Source organism: Drosophila elegans, unplaced genomic scaffold, assembly GCF_018152505.1.
Source record: "Drosophila elegans isolate 14027-0461.03 unplaced genomic scaffold, ASM1815250v1 contig_468, whole genome shotgun sequence".
NCBI lineage: Eukaryota > Metazoa > Arthropoda > Insecta > Diptera > Drosophilidae > Drosophila > Drosophila elegans.
The window spans coordinates 916,839-932,629 of record NW_024545855.1 but is presented as its reverse complement, the minus strand read 5'-3'; the positions used below and the strand labels follow the sequence as shown (position 1 = coordinate 932,629).

Genomic DNA, 15,791 nt, shown 5'->3' with positions numbered 1-15,791 from the left:
GCCACACTTCGTGCTGGTCAATCTTATCACAATTCTGCGAGTGCCAGTGTTGTTGATAAGGCACTGATAGTTGAGCTTAGGACGAAATTCGATTATCAGGTGGATATTTACAATGGCGGAATTGGTTTATAGAGTTCACGTGTCCAAACCAGATAGAGATCCAGAACCTTCAAGAACGGAACGCCATGTTGCACTCTTAGTTTCAGTATACCTTTTGGGGTTTAACCCAATCGATGCCCATTTGATTGATTGAATAATGTTTAGTGAGGTATTCCGCTCCCAATGGATAAATGGTCTGTTCTTTATCTCAAGAGCAAGTGTTGAAGAGTCTTTTAAACTGAAATGCTTAGGGGGCTATATATTTCGCAACCATATCAGCAAGTTAAATGGGTACGCTTGAACCTAAGTAACTTCTAGTTACTTGTTTGAAATTTAAAACTGTTTTTACTAGCTGATAAGCAACAACATTGACTAATTAAATTAAGTTTTAGAGTAGATTAGGACCACACTTAAGAAGTGATTGGAACCTTTTAAAGTCAGCCAACTTTTATCAGATCAAGGGCAGTCCATATATGTACACTTGAGACTTTTATCAACGTGTCTATCTTGAAATGTTCACACCTATTTGCCATTATCGTAGACGTGATTGTTACCAACCATTGCGAAAAGACCTATTCATGGGTTTTCAGGGGTATTAGAATAGTTGATTTACTACCAATAGAGTTTTTACTAGCTAATGGTCATTCTACATGTAAGATTAGAGTAATCTTTATGCCTGCTCCCGCAGATAAGATGAAGAGTCTCGTTTAAAAGTGGCTGGAGTGGAGTAGGCTGGTTTAGTCTTGCCGCGTTTTCGCCATGAGTCGCGTTCCAATCGGTGGCATGTCCCTGTTGCTGGTCCTTTTGGTGGCCATATCGGCCACCCAGGCGGCCGTGGTGCGCACCTTCCCGCCCTTCGAGCAGCTCCAGAGCCTGGAGAATCCCAACCTGCGCGCGGTGGTCCCCTTCGCCGATGAGGATAACTACCGACTGCCCAACGACACGATCCCCAGCCATTATGCCGTGACCCTGACCACAAATGTGCACACTGGAGAAACTGCTTTTAGTGGCACCGTGGCGATTACCCTGGACGTGGTCGTGGCCACCACCAAGATTGTGGTTCATGCCCGCCAGCTGGAAAACTACACGGCCACCATTATTCAGCAGGGTGTCGCGAATGCCGTGGCCCAGGAATTGGAGTTCGAGTACGAGGCTGCCCGCGAGTTCCTCACCTTCAGCAAGACGGGTCTCACCTTTGCGGCCAACACCAAGTGGATTCTGACCATCAACTACCAGGGTCATCTGCGCACGGACAACGGCGGCTTCTACCTGTCCACCTACACAGACGAGGCGGGCAAGACCAAGTACCTGGCCACCACCCAGTTCGAGAGCACCGACGCCCGCCACGCCTTCCCCTGCTACGACGAACCCTCGAAGAGGGCCGAGTTCACCATCACCATCAAGCACGATCCCTCTTACAATGCCATCAGCAACATGCCCGTGGACGAGGCTGCCTCCAGGTTGGTATTTAATTGCCTCTATATTTGATCTTTATTTGTGAGAGTGCTTAATTTGAACCCCTTATAGACATTTTTAAGTATTTCCTCACTTTAAGCTGAGGCCCTAAGCCTTTAGTTTAGCATTGACAATTATGAAACTTTCACTTTAACCTCAAACTATAGGGTCGAAACTTAAAAATCTGTACAAAAATTATAGTCCTTGTTTTAGTTACTTAGAAATGCACACAATAGAAACGATTTTTGGTAAATTAAAATTTGGAAGTATTAAAATATATTCTATCTTGTACTAAAGTTCGTAAGACGCCAGTTTTCTATATTTTTTACCTTATTGGCTTTTAAACACATTTAAAAGGAGTGCCAGTTAAGATGAAATATTCTGATTTAGTAAATACAAATCTGGCTATATAAATTATATTTCTAATATAATGTACTATATATTTATTATTTCAGCTCTGGGGTCACTGCCTTCAAGAAGACCGTGAACATGCCCTCTTACCTGGTGGCCTTCATCGTCTCCGAGTTTGTCTACTCGGAGGGCGAACTGAATGGTCTGCCACAGCGCGTGTTCTCCCGCAAAGGAACCGAAAACGAACAGGAGTGGGCCCTGACCACCGGAATGCTGGTGGAGAAGCGCCTGTCCGACTACTTTGGAGTGCCCTTCGCTCTGCCCAAGCTGGATCAGGCTGGAATTCCGGACTTTGCCGCCGGGGCCATGGAGAACTGGGGCCTGGCCACCTATCGTGAGGAGTACCTGCTGTACAACCCAGTGAACTCGACCATTAGCACGCAGACCAACATTGCCACTATTGAGGCTCACGAGGATGCCCATATGTGGTTCGGCGATCTGGTGGCCATCGAATGGTGGAGTTACCTGTGGCTCAAGGAGGGTTTCGCCACTCTCTTCGAGAACCTCGCTGTCGATTTGGTGGGTTTCAATTGCAGTTGTTCTCTATTATGTGTGCAATCTATAATAACCATTCATCCAATCCAGGCCTATCCCGAGTGGGACATTTTCCAGACCTTCCATGCTGGCTCCTACCAGAGTGCTCTGGTCAATGATGCCAGTTCCAATGCCCGTCCCATGACCCACTTCGTCCAGAAGCCCTCTGAGATTGCCCTGCTGTATGACTCCGTTTCTTATGCCAAGGCTGGATCCGTTCTGGACATGTGGCGTCATGCCCTTACCAACACCGTTTTCCAGCGTGGTCTGCATAACTATCTGACCGATAAGTAAGTTAAGAGTGCTTTCTGCTTCTGTTAACCTTACTAATTTGTATTTTGTAAACCCATAAAGTCAATTCACTGCCGCCAATCCCACTAAGCTTTTCGAGGCCATTGCCAAGGCCGCCATGGAGGAAAACTACCCCGTGCCCGCCACTGTGGCCAATATGATGGGAAGCTGGTCCAACCAGGGTGGAGTGCCCCTGCTGACGGTGACCCGTAACTACAATGATGGCTCCTTCACCATCAAGCAGTCGACGTACACCAATAACAAGGACTACACCGACGACAAGCTGTGGTATGTCCCCGTCAACTATGCCGACTTTTCGAATCCCGATTTCCGCAACACTGAGGCCACCCACTATCTGCTGAACCAAACCGAGCTGACCATCGAGTCCCAGTTGGACAGCAGCAACTGGCTGATTCTGAACAAGAAATCCACTGGCTACTACCGCGTCAACTACGATACCGAAAACTGGCGACTGATCATCGGTGGAATGACCACTCGTCCCCACAAGATCGATCCCAGGAATAGAGCTCAGTTGATCAACGATCTGTATAGGTTCACCACCAGTGGCCGTGTGCCCCATGCCACTTTGCTGGAGCTGCTGACCTACCTGCCCCAGGAGGATCAGTACTCCCCTTGGTCGGCTGCCAATACGGTGATCACTCTGTTCAATCGCTATTTGAGCGGAGATGCGGACTACGCCAATTTCCAGTTCTATGTGCGTGCGTTGGTGAGCCAGCAGTACGACAAGTTCGGAGTGAACGATCTGAGTGGGGAACAGCATCTGGTGAAGTACACCCGAAACCTGCTGATCAACATTGCCTGTCTGGCTGGCCTGGAGAGCTGTTTGACCGAGACCAAGGCCAAGCTGACAGCCCTGGTGGAGGATGGCACCGTGATTGAGCCCAATCTGCAGTCGCAGGTGTACTGCAATGCCCTGAAACAGTCCGACGACAAGAACTTTGACTTTGTGTATAACAAGCTGATGAACTCCAACGACCAGGCCGAGCGTCGTCTGCTGATCTCCGCCCTGGGCTGCTCCCAGAACACGGCCCAGCTGGATAAGTTCGTGTCCAGCAGCATTGATGAGACCAATGGCCTGAGGGTGCAGGAGAGGATCACCCTGCTCAGTCCGGCATATTCCCGCGGCGAGGTGGGTCTGCTGGCCTCCGTGGACTTCCTGCAGAAGAACTGGGAGGCGTACGGCAAACTGAACACCGGTTTCGGTGGCGTTAACCCACTGTACAGCGACATTGTGGGCATCTCCGCCTATGTGGTCAACACCAAGCAGAAGGAGGAGCTGCAGAAGCTGGTGGACACCGTCAAGGGGTCCGAGTATGTGCCCACCACGCTGCAGGCCAGCGTGGATGCCAATGTCAATGCCAACAACGCCTGGCTGGAGGCCAACCGGGATCCCCTGATGTCCTGGGTCGACAGTTTCCGCAGCGGCAGCTCCGCCCTGAACGCCTCTCTTTTGGCCCTCTTGGCCTGCCTTCTGGCCGCCAAGCTGTTCTAAAACGTAGATCCCTAAGTTAGTCATAGATTTGCACTCGTGCGCCAATAAATTTGAACTAATTCCCTATGAAACTTGTTTGCTTTTTTCAAGAATTTACACGTTTTACGGCCATAAATTGCCTAATCGATAAGCAGCGTGATGATCTCATAAATTTCCTCCTCCAAAAAGTCCAAAACCATAGCTCTTGCCGTCGCAATCCATCGTCCGCAAGAAAGCCATAAATACATCCGTAATCAGCCTTGGCAACTAATTCCCTTAAGTGAGAGGGATTGCCAGATCTTAGACTGTGTTTCCCCAAACGTTAACAAAAAAATCAAGATCTTTCTGGTAAGCCGCGTTTCTAATATAATATTTTGGCGATTGCCTTTATCATCTTAAATGGACAAGAAATAAGAAAAATAATTTAATATATTTACTATTAGGATTAGGGCCAAAAGATCAACAAATTTATGATTCATCACAAAAGGAATATTCTTTTAAAAAAAATATGTTAACAGTCTTGTGACCAAAATAAGTTTTCCTACCAACTTTACTATGCTAGGCCTTTTCATAATCGGATATGTGTAGAAAAGTTATGGCCTTAGAAGTGCTGATATTATGTCACTTTTCTGTATTCCTTTTTAAAATCGGATAACTGTTAGAAAAGTTATGACCTATGACCCTTTTCGTGGATTTGTGATTTACTTTTAACACTCATCAATCAATATTGGTCAAGTGCTTCAGGAAAAAGGTCGTAAAAATACAACTTTGGTACTTTTTTTGTGAGATAGCACATAATATATATTTTTATTTAACCGTTAAGCAACCAATGGTTATAAAACGACAGAATTAATCAGTGAATCATAACAGGGTAAAATATAAGGACAAATAGATTATCGATCAAATTTGGAAGGGCCACTTTCTTAGCTTTAGAATATAAGAACAACCAAATGTTAATCAAAAGTTGACAAAATTTTATAAAGTTGATTATATAATTTTTAAGGGATCTTACCAAGTGTATACAGTCAAAGAGAATTTTAGTGCTTTTAAGTTTAATAAAATCACATATGGAATGCCTCCAAGTATTTTAAAATAAATTTCGTTTTAAAATGTATTTAGCATTTTTGTTAAAAAGTCGACTTCTCTAGTCAGCATGATTTGAAAGATAAAAATTGGGTGTTCAACTTTATTGTAAATGCTTCTCGAAAGACTGCAATTCATGGTTGATAAGGTTGGAGGCACTGCATCATAAAGTATCTAGACTTTAAAGGCAAACAAGCAGTGCATCGAAAATTCAGTGTTATGTCATCGTCTGGCAATATTTGAAAAACGTCGGCGTGGATTGGTAGCCAATGGTGGAGTGTGTAAATCACCGCTATGACTCCCTATCGCTATCGCCCCTTAATCTATAGACCAGGCCAACATTATCTGGGATGAAATAAAACACTAAAGGTTGCAGATAAGCCGCTGATAATGGCCAAGTTCCAAAACGCTCGCCATATATATCGGACCCGAAGCCAGGAGGCATTTAGTTTTCGAACCGAATCGCGTGCCGAGTGGCGTGCGAAACACTAATTCTAGTCCCGGGTCCGCGATCGAACCTTTGAAAAGTGAGTTATTAAGTGGTTACATAAATGTGGATCTTTCTAGTGAATCTTGAGAAATAAATGCTCTAATTGAGGGATAAAACTCTTTCGAAAAGGATTACTTCGTTACTATTAGGTGTAATTTTAAACTGCTCCAAAACCATTTTAAAAAGAACTACTTCGTTCTTTAATTAACACTCAAGTGTAATTATTTAAGGAGCAACGATTCATTAGGACTGAAAACAACTGTAAAGCGTATACCGAAAATATCTCGATTAGCTGTTATATCTTTATTAAAAAAAATGTTTAATCACCTTTAATTTTGTAGGAAAAATGTTAAAGCTTTGATAATATGAACTGGTTGTGATAACCGCTTTTACTTTTAATTTATAATGATATCAGTGGCAACAAGAGTTTTTGCTTTCATTAACATTTCGGTTTTGCATGTATGTATATCTTATACCTTAAAGCTAGAAACATCGGTATTTTTAAAAAAAAGGCATTTTATTTTGCAGAAAAAGGAGAAAAAGCTTTGATAATACAAACTGTTTGTGATAACTGTCTCTTGCAAGCTTTTAATTTATTTTGGTTTCAGTGGCAAAAAGGGGGTTTGAATACTTTTTACCCAATTTAGAAGACAATTTTTTGTAGTTTTAAAGAATACTATTTTTTATATGTTTCCATCAGCAGGTAAAATGGTCGCCCTGCGAGTGGCTGTTCTTCTGGCAGCCTGCGTGTCCTTGGCCTCCGCCGGAGCTCGTCAGCTGGCCGTGGATGTGCAGCCGCCGGTCACTTTGGCCACCGAGCTGGGGGACTACCGCCTTGCGGAACACATTTATCCTGTGAACTACAACATTACCCTGAAACCGTATCTGCTGGAGAGCGATGGCAACAAGAGATTCACCTTCGATGGCGAGGTCTATATCGAAATAGTTCCGAATAAGACCACCTCGGAAGTGTACCTGCACTCGAAAAATCTCATCTATTCGGTCAGCGAGTACTGGCAAAAGCCAGCGGCCGGCGTGGCCAATCCAACACCCACGAAGTTCGGCACCAACGTGACCAACTCTGATACGGATATTGTGAAGCTCCCGACCACCGTCGCTCTGACCGAAAAGACCACATATATCCTGCATTTCGTTTACACCGGTCTGATGGAGGACGATATGCATGGATTCTATCGCAGCTACTATGTGGACGACAACAATGTGACCAAGTGGCTCGGATCCACTCAGTTCCAGACCCACCACGCCCGCCGCGCCTTCCCCAGCTTCGATGAGCCCCAGTTCAAGGCCTCCTTCGATGTCACACTGAAGCGCCACAGGACCTTCAACTCGGCCAGTAACACCCGACTGATCTCATCCTATCCCAGCGGTGAAGAGTAAGCATTTCTAGCCAATTCAATTGAGCTACTTGTTTTTCAATTCTAAGATTTGCCAATATATTAAGCTGTTTCCTTGCTTTTATTTTCTGAAAAACTCCTTAAATGTAGAGCTAACATGGTCAAAATATATTAGGAAAAAAATGATCTTAAAAATTAGCTAAGGTTCTGTGGCCATTTTCCTTTTATTTTACTAAAATTTAGAAATATTTTTCTAAAAGTAGAGCATTTTTTATTTGGACGTTGTAAACATTTTAAATAGTTTTATGCTTATTACATTATTTGCACAATTCTTCAGTACTTTTTAAATGATTCAGAATAGTTAAATGGAAAGATTTTATTATTTGATAGAGTTCTTAGTAAAATGAATTCCCAACTACTTATTTTATATCATTTCGATGGTTCAGAAAAGGTCAATTAAAATATTTTTCAATATTTTTTGTACTCAAATTTAAAGAGATTTTGGTTAAACGAATACCAGAAACTAAACATACTTTATTTGTACAATTCATGAGCTTTTGCTCGATGATTCAGTACGCAAGTATAAAATCTATAAATAATGTTAAAACTTGTTTAAAATAAAATTAGTAGTACCTAAAACTGAAAAAACCAAATTTCGTGGAAAGTATTCAAATACTTTGATTTTGTAACTCCGTTTATAATTTTTTTTTTATTTTTTCCATTTGCAGAGGCTACTATACGGATGTGTACAAAAGGACACCCATAATGTCCACCTATCTGCTGGCCTTCATCATTTCCGAGTTCGTGGCCCGCAAGGACGACAAGTTTGGAGTCTTCGCCCGTCCCGAGTACTATGCCCAGACCCAGTATCCCTACAACGTGGGTGTGCAGATCCTGAAGGAGATGGGTGTGTACTTGGACAAGGACTACTATTCGATGGGCAACGACAAGATGGATATGGCCGCCATTCCCGATTTCTCGGCCGGTGCCATGGAGAACTGGGGTCTGCTGACCTACAGGGAGCGCAGTCTGCTGGTCGATGAGTCGGCCACCACTTTGGCCTCTCGCCAGTCGATTGCTGCCGTTGTGGCCCACGAACAGGCGCACATGTGGTTCGGCGATCTGGTGACCTGCAAGTGGTGGAGCTACACCTGGTTGAACGAGGGATTCGCCCGGTACTTCCAGTACTTCGGCACGGCCATGGTTGAGAAGGATTGGGAACTGGAGAAGCAGTTTGTGGTGGATCAGATTCAGTCCGTGATGGCCATGGACTCCACCAATGCCACCAATCCGCTGAGCGATGAGAATACCTACACCCCTGCCCATTTGAGCCGCATGTTCAACAGCATTTCGTACAACAAGGGAGCCACCTTCATTCGTATGATCAAGCATACGATGGGAGAAGCCTTTTTCCAGACGGCCCTGCAGGAGTACCTCAAGAAATAGTAAGTATTTGGCTATACGATGTTTTTGGCCCATGACTAAGGGTGTCTCATTTCACAGCGCATATCTGCCATCGGTGCCTGAAAATTTGCTGGGTGCCTGGCAGGCCAAGTGGCCAAAGAGTAGCTACAACGACAGCTCCGAGGCCATCTTCAAGAGCTTCACCACGCAGGTGGGCTATCCCTTGGTCAATGCTGAGGTAGCTGCCGATGGACTGACGGTCCGCTTCACCCAGAAGCGTTTCCTGCTGAAGGAGAACGATGGCTCCGATCCCGATCTGAAGTACACCGTGCCCATTTCCTATGCCACCAGTTTTACGACCACCAAGTTTGCCAACTCCACGCCCAAGTTCATCCTGAAGCCAGATGCGACCATGAATGTAATTTTCCCGTCGAAAATCAAGTGGATTGTGGCCAACGTTCAGCAGACGGGCTACTACCGAGTCAACTACACTGAGAACAACTGGCGTGCCATCCACGAGGTCTTGTACACAGCCGACTGGGGCGGCATCCACGAGAACAACCGTGCCCAGATTGTCGACGATCTGTTCAATCTGGCCAGGGCCGGTAACATTTCCTACGACCTCACCCTTGAGGTGATCGAGTACTTGGAGACGGAGACCAATTACATTCCCTGGACGTCGGCCTTTAATGGCTTCAACTTTTTGACCATTCGACTGGGCAATGATACGGCTGACTTTAACAACTATATCCAGCAGCTGACCAGCAAGGCCTACACCCAGCTGGGATTCAATGAGACCTCGAGCGACTCTGCCCTGGATATCTACTTGCGCACCAAGATCCTTTCCTGGGCCTGTCGCTACGGCAGTGCCGATTGCATTAGCAAGGCCAAGAGCTACTTCCAGTCGCTGACCACCGTGCCCAAGAACATTCGCGCCACCGTCTACTGTGTGGGTCTGCGGGAAGGTGGGGAATCGGAATTCCAGGCTCTGTATGAGAAATTCAAGGCCGAGACGGTGGCCACCGAGGAAACGCTGCTGCAGAACTCCTTCGGCTGTGTGAAGACCCAGGCCCTGATCGAGAAGGTCTTCAATTTGATCATCAGCGACGAGATCCGTCGGCAGGACAAGTCCTCCGTGCTGGCCACTCTCTACACTGAGAACAATGAGAACGTGAGCCCAGTGTTTGCTCTGGTCACCCAGAAGCACGAGCAATTGGCTGAGGCGTAAGTATTCTAAACTTGTTTAAAAAACATAGAAAAACCAAATATTTAATACTATTTTCTGAGTATTTAAATTTCTTTGCCATACATTGATTATCTATTTAATTTATATATTAATTTATTTTTTTTATTTCCTCCACAGCATGGGTGGATATTCCGCAGTGGCCACTGTGATCTCCAACATTGCTGCCCGTTTCACCACCCAGCAGCAGTTGGCTGATCTGCAGAACTTCAACAAGCAGAATGGCGCCAAATTCGGCACTTCGCAGGCCACTTTAACCGCCGCAGAGGCGACCGTGGCCGAGAACCTGAGGTGGGCAGCAGACAAACTGCACGTTTTCCGCACCTACCTGTCCAACTACCGCAATGGAAGTGCCATGGTCAACGCCTTCAGTGCCATCAGTCTGCTTTTGTTGTCCCTGGTCACCATGCTGCGCCATTAGGCTTATATTAACCCACGCGGGAACACAGGTGCATTCGGGTCATGAGTACCCTGTTAAGCCATAAAGTATTTCGTACGCTTAGAGCACCCAATAAACTAACAAGCTTTGTAGATAACCGCACCTCGTATATTATTATTATTATTTATATTATTATGGGTATTGGGCAAATCGTTCAGAAACTGGCCGTCGATGGCAACAAAGTTGACAATCTGATTAGCGCCATCGAATGGGGATTGCTTCAGTGCACAATCTTTAGGGGATTTCATTGCCCATTGCTTAATCAAGCGACCATCGTAAAGCTATCAATGTGTATCAAGGCTGTAAAGCTTTTGCGATTATTATGAACTATATTTTGAAAATAACTAGATTATTCAATTTTTAATTGTTTTGGGGTAATGATTCCACTGCCTAGCTTTTCTACAATTCATTGAAGTGGAAAAATCATCAATCAATCAAGGTCTTAACTTTGTAAATCTATAAAACTTATCTGATATTTATTAGGCCATTCATTTCTCTTGGGAATAATAAATTCTTTTTGGTTAAATGAATCGGTCGAAAGTCATTAAATGATATTACATATTATTGCATCGTTAATTATATCTTTTATAGATAGGGATAATTTTCTTATATGGCATTTAATATGAATGATGTTTGCAAAGGATTTTTGTGGGAATGATTCAGTTTGCAATCTTTCGGGGATTTTATTAAAGCTAAAAACGTTTTAGTTCTGATGATAGTAATCTCATATTTTTTGGAAACGATGATGAAATTAATATAATCAGAAGTCATAAATTATTATCGGTAATGTGAACTTATCACACAATATTTATAATTTTTCTAAGAATTATCAATCTAACTATTGTTTCTAACTAAGTTGATTCATTTGAAATTTTTCGGGGAACTCAATGTTACCAACATCATATAATTGTTATCACTTCTTATCGCTAATAATACTAGGAATCATGTTGGACTTTCCACTCTGTTAGTGAATGAATAGTTTTGGGTATTTTTAAATTTTTATCAATTTCAATAACTCACTCAATTGGATAACCCTTTAGAAAATAGTTATTTTACATATACGATTTTATAGCTTTATCAGTTTAAGTATGTACCAAACACTAGATGACTTCAAATTGATATTTTGCACCCATTAAAATAACGGAACTCAATTAATCGTTTAACAATCTATATATCTATTTAGATCGAACCATTGAAATGAAGTAATTAAACAGCAGTCAGTATGTAATTAAAATTAAAATTGTCATTTCGCTTAGGAGGTTATTGAGTGCCCGAAAGCGTGTTGACAGGAATATTATTAATGAGAGGTGTGACGCCTATTCGAAACGCTGGTGAACTTTCCATAATCTAATCATCTGTGAACGACACCTGTTTTTCGGGGGGAACTTTTATTTGGTTTTGTGATTGCGGCGATCTTGTGGTCGAAATCGGAGTCCCCAGTATTCGAGCTTCGGCCGACATGAGCAGTTCGGAATCTCGCAAATTTTGTTTGCTACTCTTGCTGGCGATTGGCGTCGTAAATGGCGTTGATTATCGGCTGGATGGTAGCGTTTTACCTTCGTACTATAACCTGACCATCGGGGTTCTCAGAGACTCCGCCGAGCCCACGCTTTTCGATGGCGAAGTGAGCATTACTCTGCGTGTGGTTGGCCCACTGGAGGTGCAGCAAATCATTTTACACGCCGACACGCTCGACATTTCGGAATGCTGGCTGCTCGATGCGGCAGGTGCGCTGCTGGAGGCCATCGATATCAGCCGGCTGATTTATGAGGCCAGCACCCAACAGGTGAGAGTTCCGCTGACGCAGGTCGTGCAGCCTGGAAGGAATTATACTCTCGGGTTCAAGTACACCGGGAAGATAAGGACCGATATGGTCGGTCTCTTCTCCGCCAGCTATGAGGAGCAGGGCACCAATGACACCAAGTGGCTGGCCCTCACCCAGATGCAGCGCATCAATGCGCGGCTGGTGCTGCCCTGCTTCGATGAGCCCGCCATGAAGGCCAAGTTCCAGTTGCAGATTAACCGGCCTAATGGTTACCAGGCAATTGCTAACACCAAGCTCAAAGAAACCACTTCGGCAAGGTAATTTACAATTTACAAGCTATTAATTTTAATACCAGCAATTCAGAATTCTTTTTTTCTAATTTTTTTATTTGATTTGTTTGATTTTTCTATATCTCATGATAATAATGATTGAAATTCAATAGCTGTCAAAAAGAGAGAAAGAGCATCAGTTTTTTTAAAAAATGAATATTTTTTGTTATTATAAAATGGTTTAATCGTAATTTATATTTAAAAGTCATAAAAAAAAAGTTCAAAGGGTATAAATATTTCTAGATCATTATTATGAAAAAAACCTTTTTTTTATTAAAAATTTCCCAGCCAATAAGAAACACAATTTTCTTAATTTCAGCCAGAATCGTTTTGTCGATCATTTTGAGGAGACCCCTGTGATGTCCACATATTTGCTAGCTTTCATGGTGGCCAATTACTCTGCCCGTGGAAATGTAAGCGAATTTGCTGTGCTGACTCGCCCGGAATTCTACAATAATACGGAGTTCAGCTATACAGTGGGTCAGCAGGTGCTGCCAGCCTACGATGAGTTGTTCCAGCTTCCATATGCAGAATTGGGCAATGAAGTGCTTCAATATGCCAGCTCTCCCAGGTTTCCTCATAACGGCATGGAGAACTGGGGCCTTATTATCTACAGGTAAGAAAGCTTAAATTATTAGTAAAAGTTGGGGAAAGCTAACTTAAATCACTTTAATTTTAAAATAATTTATTTTAAATGTTTCGTGAATTAAAAGCGATGGCGTTTTGGTTCAGGAAGCTGGATACTCCGACGATTGGTCGAATAAGGAGTTTGCCATCCGCATCATTGCCCATGAGACTTCGCACATGTGGTTTGGTGACAGCGTAACCTTCTCCTGGTGGAGTTACTTCTGGCTAAATGAAGCCTTTGCCCGCTACTATGAGTACTTCATGGCACATCAAGTAAGTACCCAAACTGGGTAAATATATTTCAACAGATAATATAAATAATTCCTGGCAGCTCTATCCCGAGTATCACTTGGACGAGCAGTTTGTGGTGCGCCAGATGCAGCTGATCTTTGCAACGGATGCCCGGAACAGCACTCAGCCCATGACAAGTCCGGAATCGGAGATACAGACTCCGTCACAAATTGCCTACAAGTTCAGTGGGATTGCCTATGCAAAGGGAGCTTGCATTGTCAGGATGTGGCGAAATCTCATGGGGGCGCAAAACTTTGATACCGCCATCAGGAATTACTTAAAGCAATAGTAAGTAGATAAATACAGAATTTTATCAACAGATTTAGTGACCTAAAGACACCGAACAACTTTAAATACTGAGTAATTATAAATTAAAAAGTTAATTTTAAAGAATTTATTTTAAATATAACAACAATTAATTAGATTTTAAATTGTTTAAAGCTTGCAGCTTTCCTTAAAAAAATATATGTAACAAAATTTATAAATATAAATTTTTAAATAGTTAAAATAATTTTATGTTTCATCTTTCTTTCAGCCACTTGACAAACACAGTACCCAATAACTTGTTTTACCACCTCTATGAGAACTGGCCAACGGATCAGTATGTGAATCTGGAGCACTTTTTCGCCGACTACACGGAGCAGGTGGGATATCCCATGCTGATTGTGAACATTACCCGTGGAAATCATTTCGTCTATGTGGAGCAAATGCGATTCCTGCTAAATCCTGGTGACGGCAGCAATGCCACACTTAAGTATACAGTGCCCATAACTTATACAACTAATCTGGCGCCAAATTTCGATGACCTCACTCCGAGTATATATCTACACAAGGTCGTGGACGTGCATCAGATGTACTTTGACGATCCCATTGATTGGATTGTGCTTAACCTTAGGCAGTCGAACTACCAACGAGTGTTGTATGATGAAACCCTGACGAAAGGTCTTCAGGTGGCTTTATCTGCACCGAATCACAGCGGAATACCTGTAGAAAATCGGGCCCAGATCATCGATGATCTCTTCAATTTCGCGCAAGTTGGTTATGTTGACTTTGCAGAGGTATTCGAGTTCCTAGAATATCTGAGTAAGGAGGTGGACTATGTGCCCTGGTATGCTGTCTATGAGAACCTGAATTCGGTGGCCAAACGATTAACACCTGAACAGCTGCCCAATTTCCGAACATACCTCTCCGACATCACAAAGGCTGTGTTCGAGAAACTGGGTGTGGGTTGGAGTGCCGAGGACACTCCGCTGGATGTGGCCAATCGGAATAAGTTAGTTAAATGGCTGTGCAGATACCAGGCCAGCGATTGCCGGAACAAGGTTAATGTCCACTACGTAACATCATCTGAGCAACCATCGCCGGATTATCGGGAAACATTCTACTGTGCAGCCAGTAGTAGCGATTTCAATTCGTTCACTTCGGTGTGGGGAAAGTACTACCTTGAAACTCGTCCCAGTGAGAAGAAACTCCTTTGGTCCGCTTGCAGTTGTACCGAGGAATACGAGACCTTTTACTACAAAATGATCATTACGGGGGCGGAAAATGTTGATCAAAAGAAAATTGGCATAGCCCGGTTGTATGAGCAGAATCCCCATCTAGTCGAACCAATTTTTGAAATGGTTACCGCAAACATCACCGAACTGGCTTTATGGTAAGTTGGATTTTGCTTTCAATATTAATACTCAGGTTTATAGTTTAAATAGACAAATGATTAATATTAAAACAAGGGTTTAATGAGAAATGAACTAATATTTTGTTAGAAAAGTTATTGTTATTTGAAAATTAGCATTTCAAAATACAAACTTGACAATTTTCCTGGGCTTAAAACCATACCCATGGAAGTCGAAATTTAATTAAAGTTTTTTAAAGCACTTTCTAAAAATGAGTTTAAATGTTTTGATCCTGTTTTTTTAAAGTGATAAATTAAATCATTTAAAGGAGCTACTAAATTATTGGTTAAAAAAATTAATAACTCCAAATTGTATTTATTTTACATAATATAGAATAGAGTATAGTATAATAAAGTCAATCTCTTTGATTTTAGTTTGGACAGCTGGTCGGATACGGCAGCGGTGATCAGCGACATGGCAGAGTACTTCACCACCAGGCACCAGCAGCAGTTGTTCAAGGACTTCTACGATGTCAATCACCAACTCTTCGGTCAGTCGGAGGCCGTGCTCTTGAAATCCTTGGAAGCGGTGGAGCAAAATCTACAGTGGGCCGAGAAGCGTCTGAACAGATTGGTCCTCTTCCTGTCCCGCAGGAATGGCAGCTCCAGCATGGGAGCCACCTCCATGGTGGTGCTACTGCTGGCTGTGGCCAGTCTTTTGGCCTGGCTCTGATTAGGTAATAAGTTTTGCGAGGAAATAAAGAGATTGCCGCCGTGGTCATGCGCTGCGGGAGAAATGCCTTTTTCGTGTACGCAATTACTAGGCAAAAAGGTTTCTAAGGCGCTTGCTTTATTTTATTTGGCCATAACT

The 15,791-nt window shown here is 43.2% G+C and overlaps 3 protein-coding genes across 4 annotated transcripts; all 3 read left to right on the top strand.

Annotated features, from left to right (window-relative positions):
- The first annotated feature begins 827 nt into the window (after positions 1 to 827).
- LOC108144001 (aminopeptidase N) lies at positions 828 to 4,369 on the top strand. Its single transcript, XM_017268621.2, has 4 exons — positions 828 to 1,559; positions 2,010 to 2,484; positions 2,551 to 2,789; positions 2,854 to 4,369. The coding sequence occupies exons 1-4, from the start codon at positions 859 to 861 to the stop codon at positions 4,301 to 4,303; spliced, it is 2,865 nt and encodes a 954-aa protein (XP_017124110.1). The 5' UTR covers positions 828 to 858; the 3' UTR covers positions 4,304 to 4,369.
- A 1,440-nt stretch (positions 4,370 to 5,809) lies between these two features.
- Positions 5,810 to 10,393, top strand: LOC108143990 (membrane alanyl aminopeptidase). 2 transcript variants are annotated; one of them, XM_017268605.2, is made up of 5 exons: positions 5,810 to 5,892; positions 6,556 to 7,249; positions 7,939 to 8,655; positions 8,714 to 9,838; positions 9,978 to 10,393. In XM_017268605.2, exons 2-5 carry the CDS (start codon positions 6,564 to 6,566, stop codon positions 10,276 to 10,278), a joined length of 2,829 nt encoding a protein of 942 aa, XP_017124094.1. In that variant the 5' UTR covers positions 5,810 to 5,892; positions 6,556 to 6,563; the 3' UTR covers positions 10,279 to 10,393. The 2 variants fall into 2 exon arrangements, with proteins under 2 accessions (XP_017124094.1, XP_017124095.1); XM_017268606.2 differs by having other exon boundaries at positions 5,824 to 5,892; positions 6,559 to 7,249.
- Positions 10,394 to 11,737: 1,344 nt separating this feature from the next.
- Positions 11,738 to 15,720, top strand: LOC108143996 (aminopeptidase N). Its single transcript, XM_017268615.2, has 6 exons — positions 11,738 to 12,378; positions 12,710 to 13,006; positions 13,104 to 13,290; positions 13,349 to 13,596; positions 13,844 to 14,962; positions 15,356 to 15,720. Exons 1-6 carry the CDS (start codon positions 11,756 to 11,758, stop codon positions 15,651 to 15,653), a joined length of 2,772 nt encoding a protein of 923 aa, XP_017124104.1. The 5' UTR covers positions 11,738 to 11,755; the 3' UTR covers positions 15,654 to 15,720.
- Positions 15,721 to 15,791: the final 71 nt, after the last annotated feature.

Bases quoted from the DNA above. Each gene is read 5' to 3' on its own strand.
- LOC108144001 (XM_017268621.2), top strand. From the start codon at position 859: ATGAGTCGCGTTCCAATCGGTGGCATGTCCCTGTTGCTGGTCCTTTTG. The intron at 2,485-2,550 runs GTGGGTTTCAAT...CATCCAATCCAG, and splicing joins AGAACCTCGCTGTCGATTTG to GCCTATCCCGAGTGGGACAT. The intron at 2,790-2,853 runs GTAAGTTAAGAG...AAACCCATAAAG, and splicing joins CATAACTATCTGACCGATAA to TCAATTCACTGCCGCCAATC.
- LOC108143990 (XM_017268605.2), top strand. From the start codon at position 6,564: ATGGTCGCCCTGCGAGTGGCTGTTCTTCTGGCAGCCTGCGTGTCCTTG. The intron at 8,656-8,713 runs GTAAGTATTTGG...CTCATTTCACAG, and splicing joins CAGGAGTACCTCAAGAAATA to CGCATATCTGCCATCGGTGC. The intron at 9,839-9,977 runs GTAAGTATTCTA...TTTCCTCCACAG, and splicing joins CACGAGCAATTGGCTGAGGC to CATGGGTGGATATTCCGCAG.
- LOC108143996 (XM_017268615.2), top strand. From the start codon at position 11,756: ATGAGCAGTTCGGAATCTCGCAAATTTTGTTTGCTACTCTTGCTGGCG. The intron at 13,291-13,348 runs GTAAGTACCCAA...AATTCCTGGCAG, and splicing joins AGTACTTCATGGCACATCAA to CTCTATCCCGAGTATCACTT. The intron at 14,963-15,355 runs GTAAGTTGGATT...CTTTGATTTTAG, and splicing joins ATCACCGAACTGGCTTTATG to TTTGGACAGCTGGTCGGATA.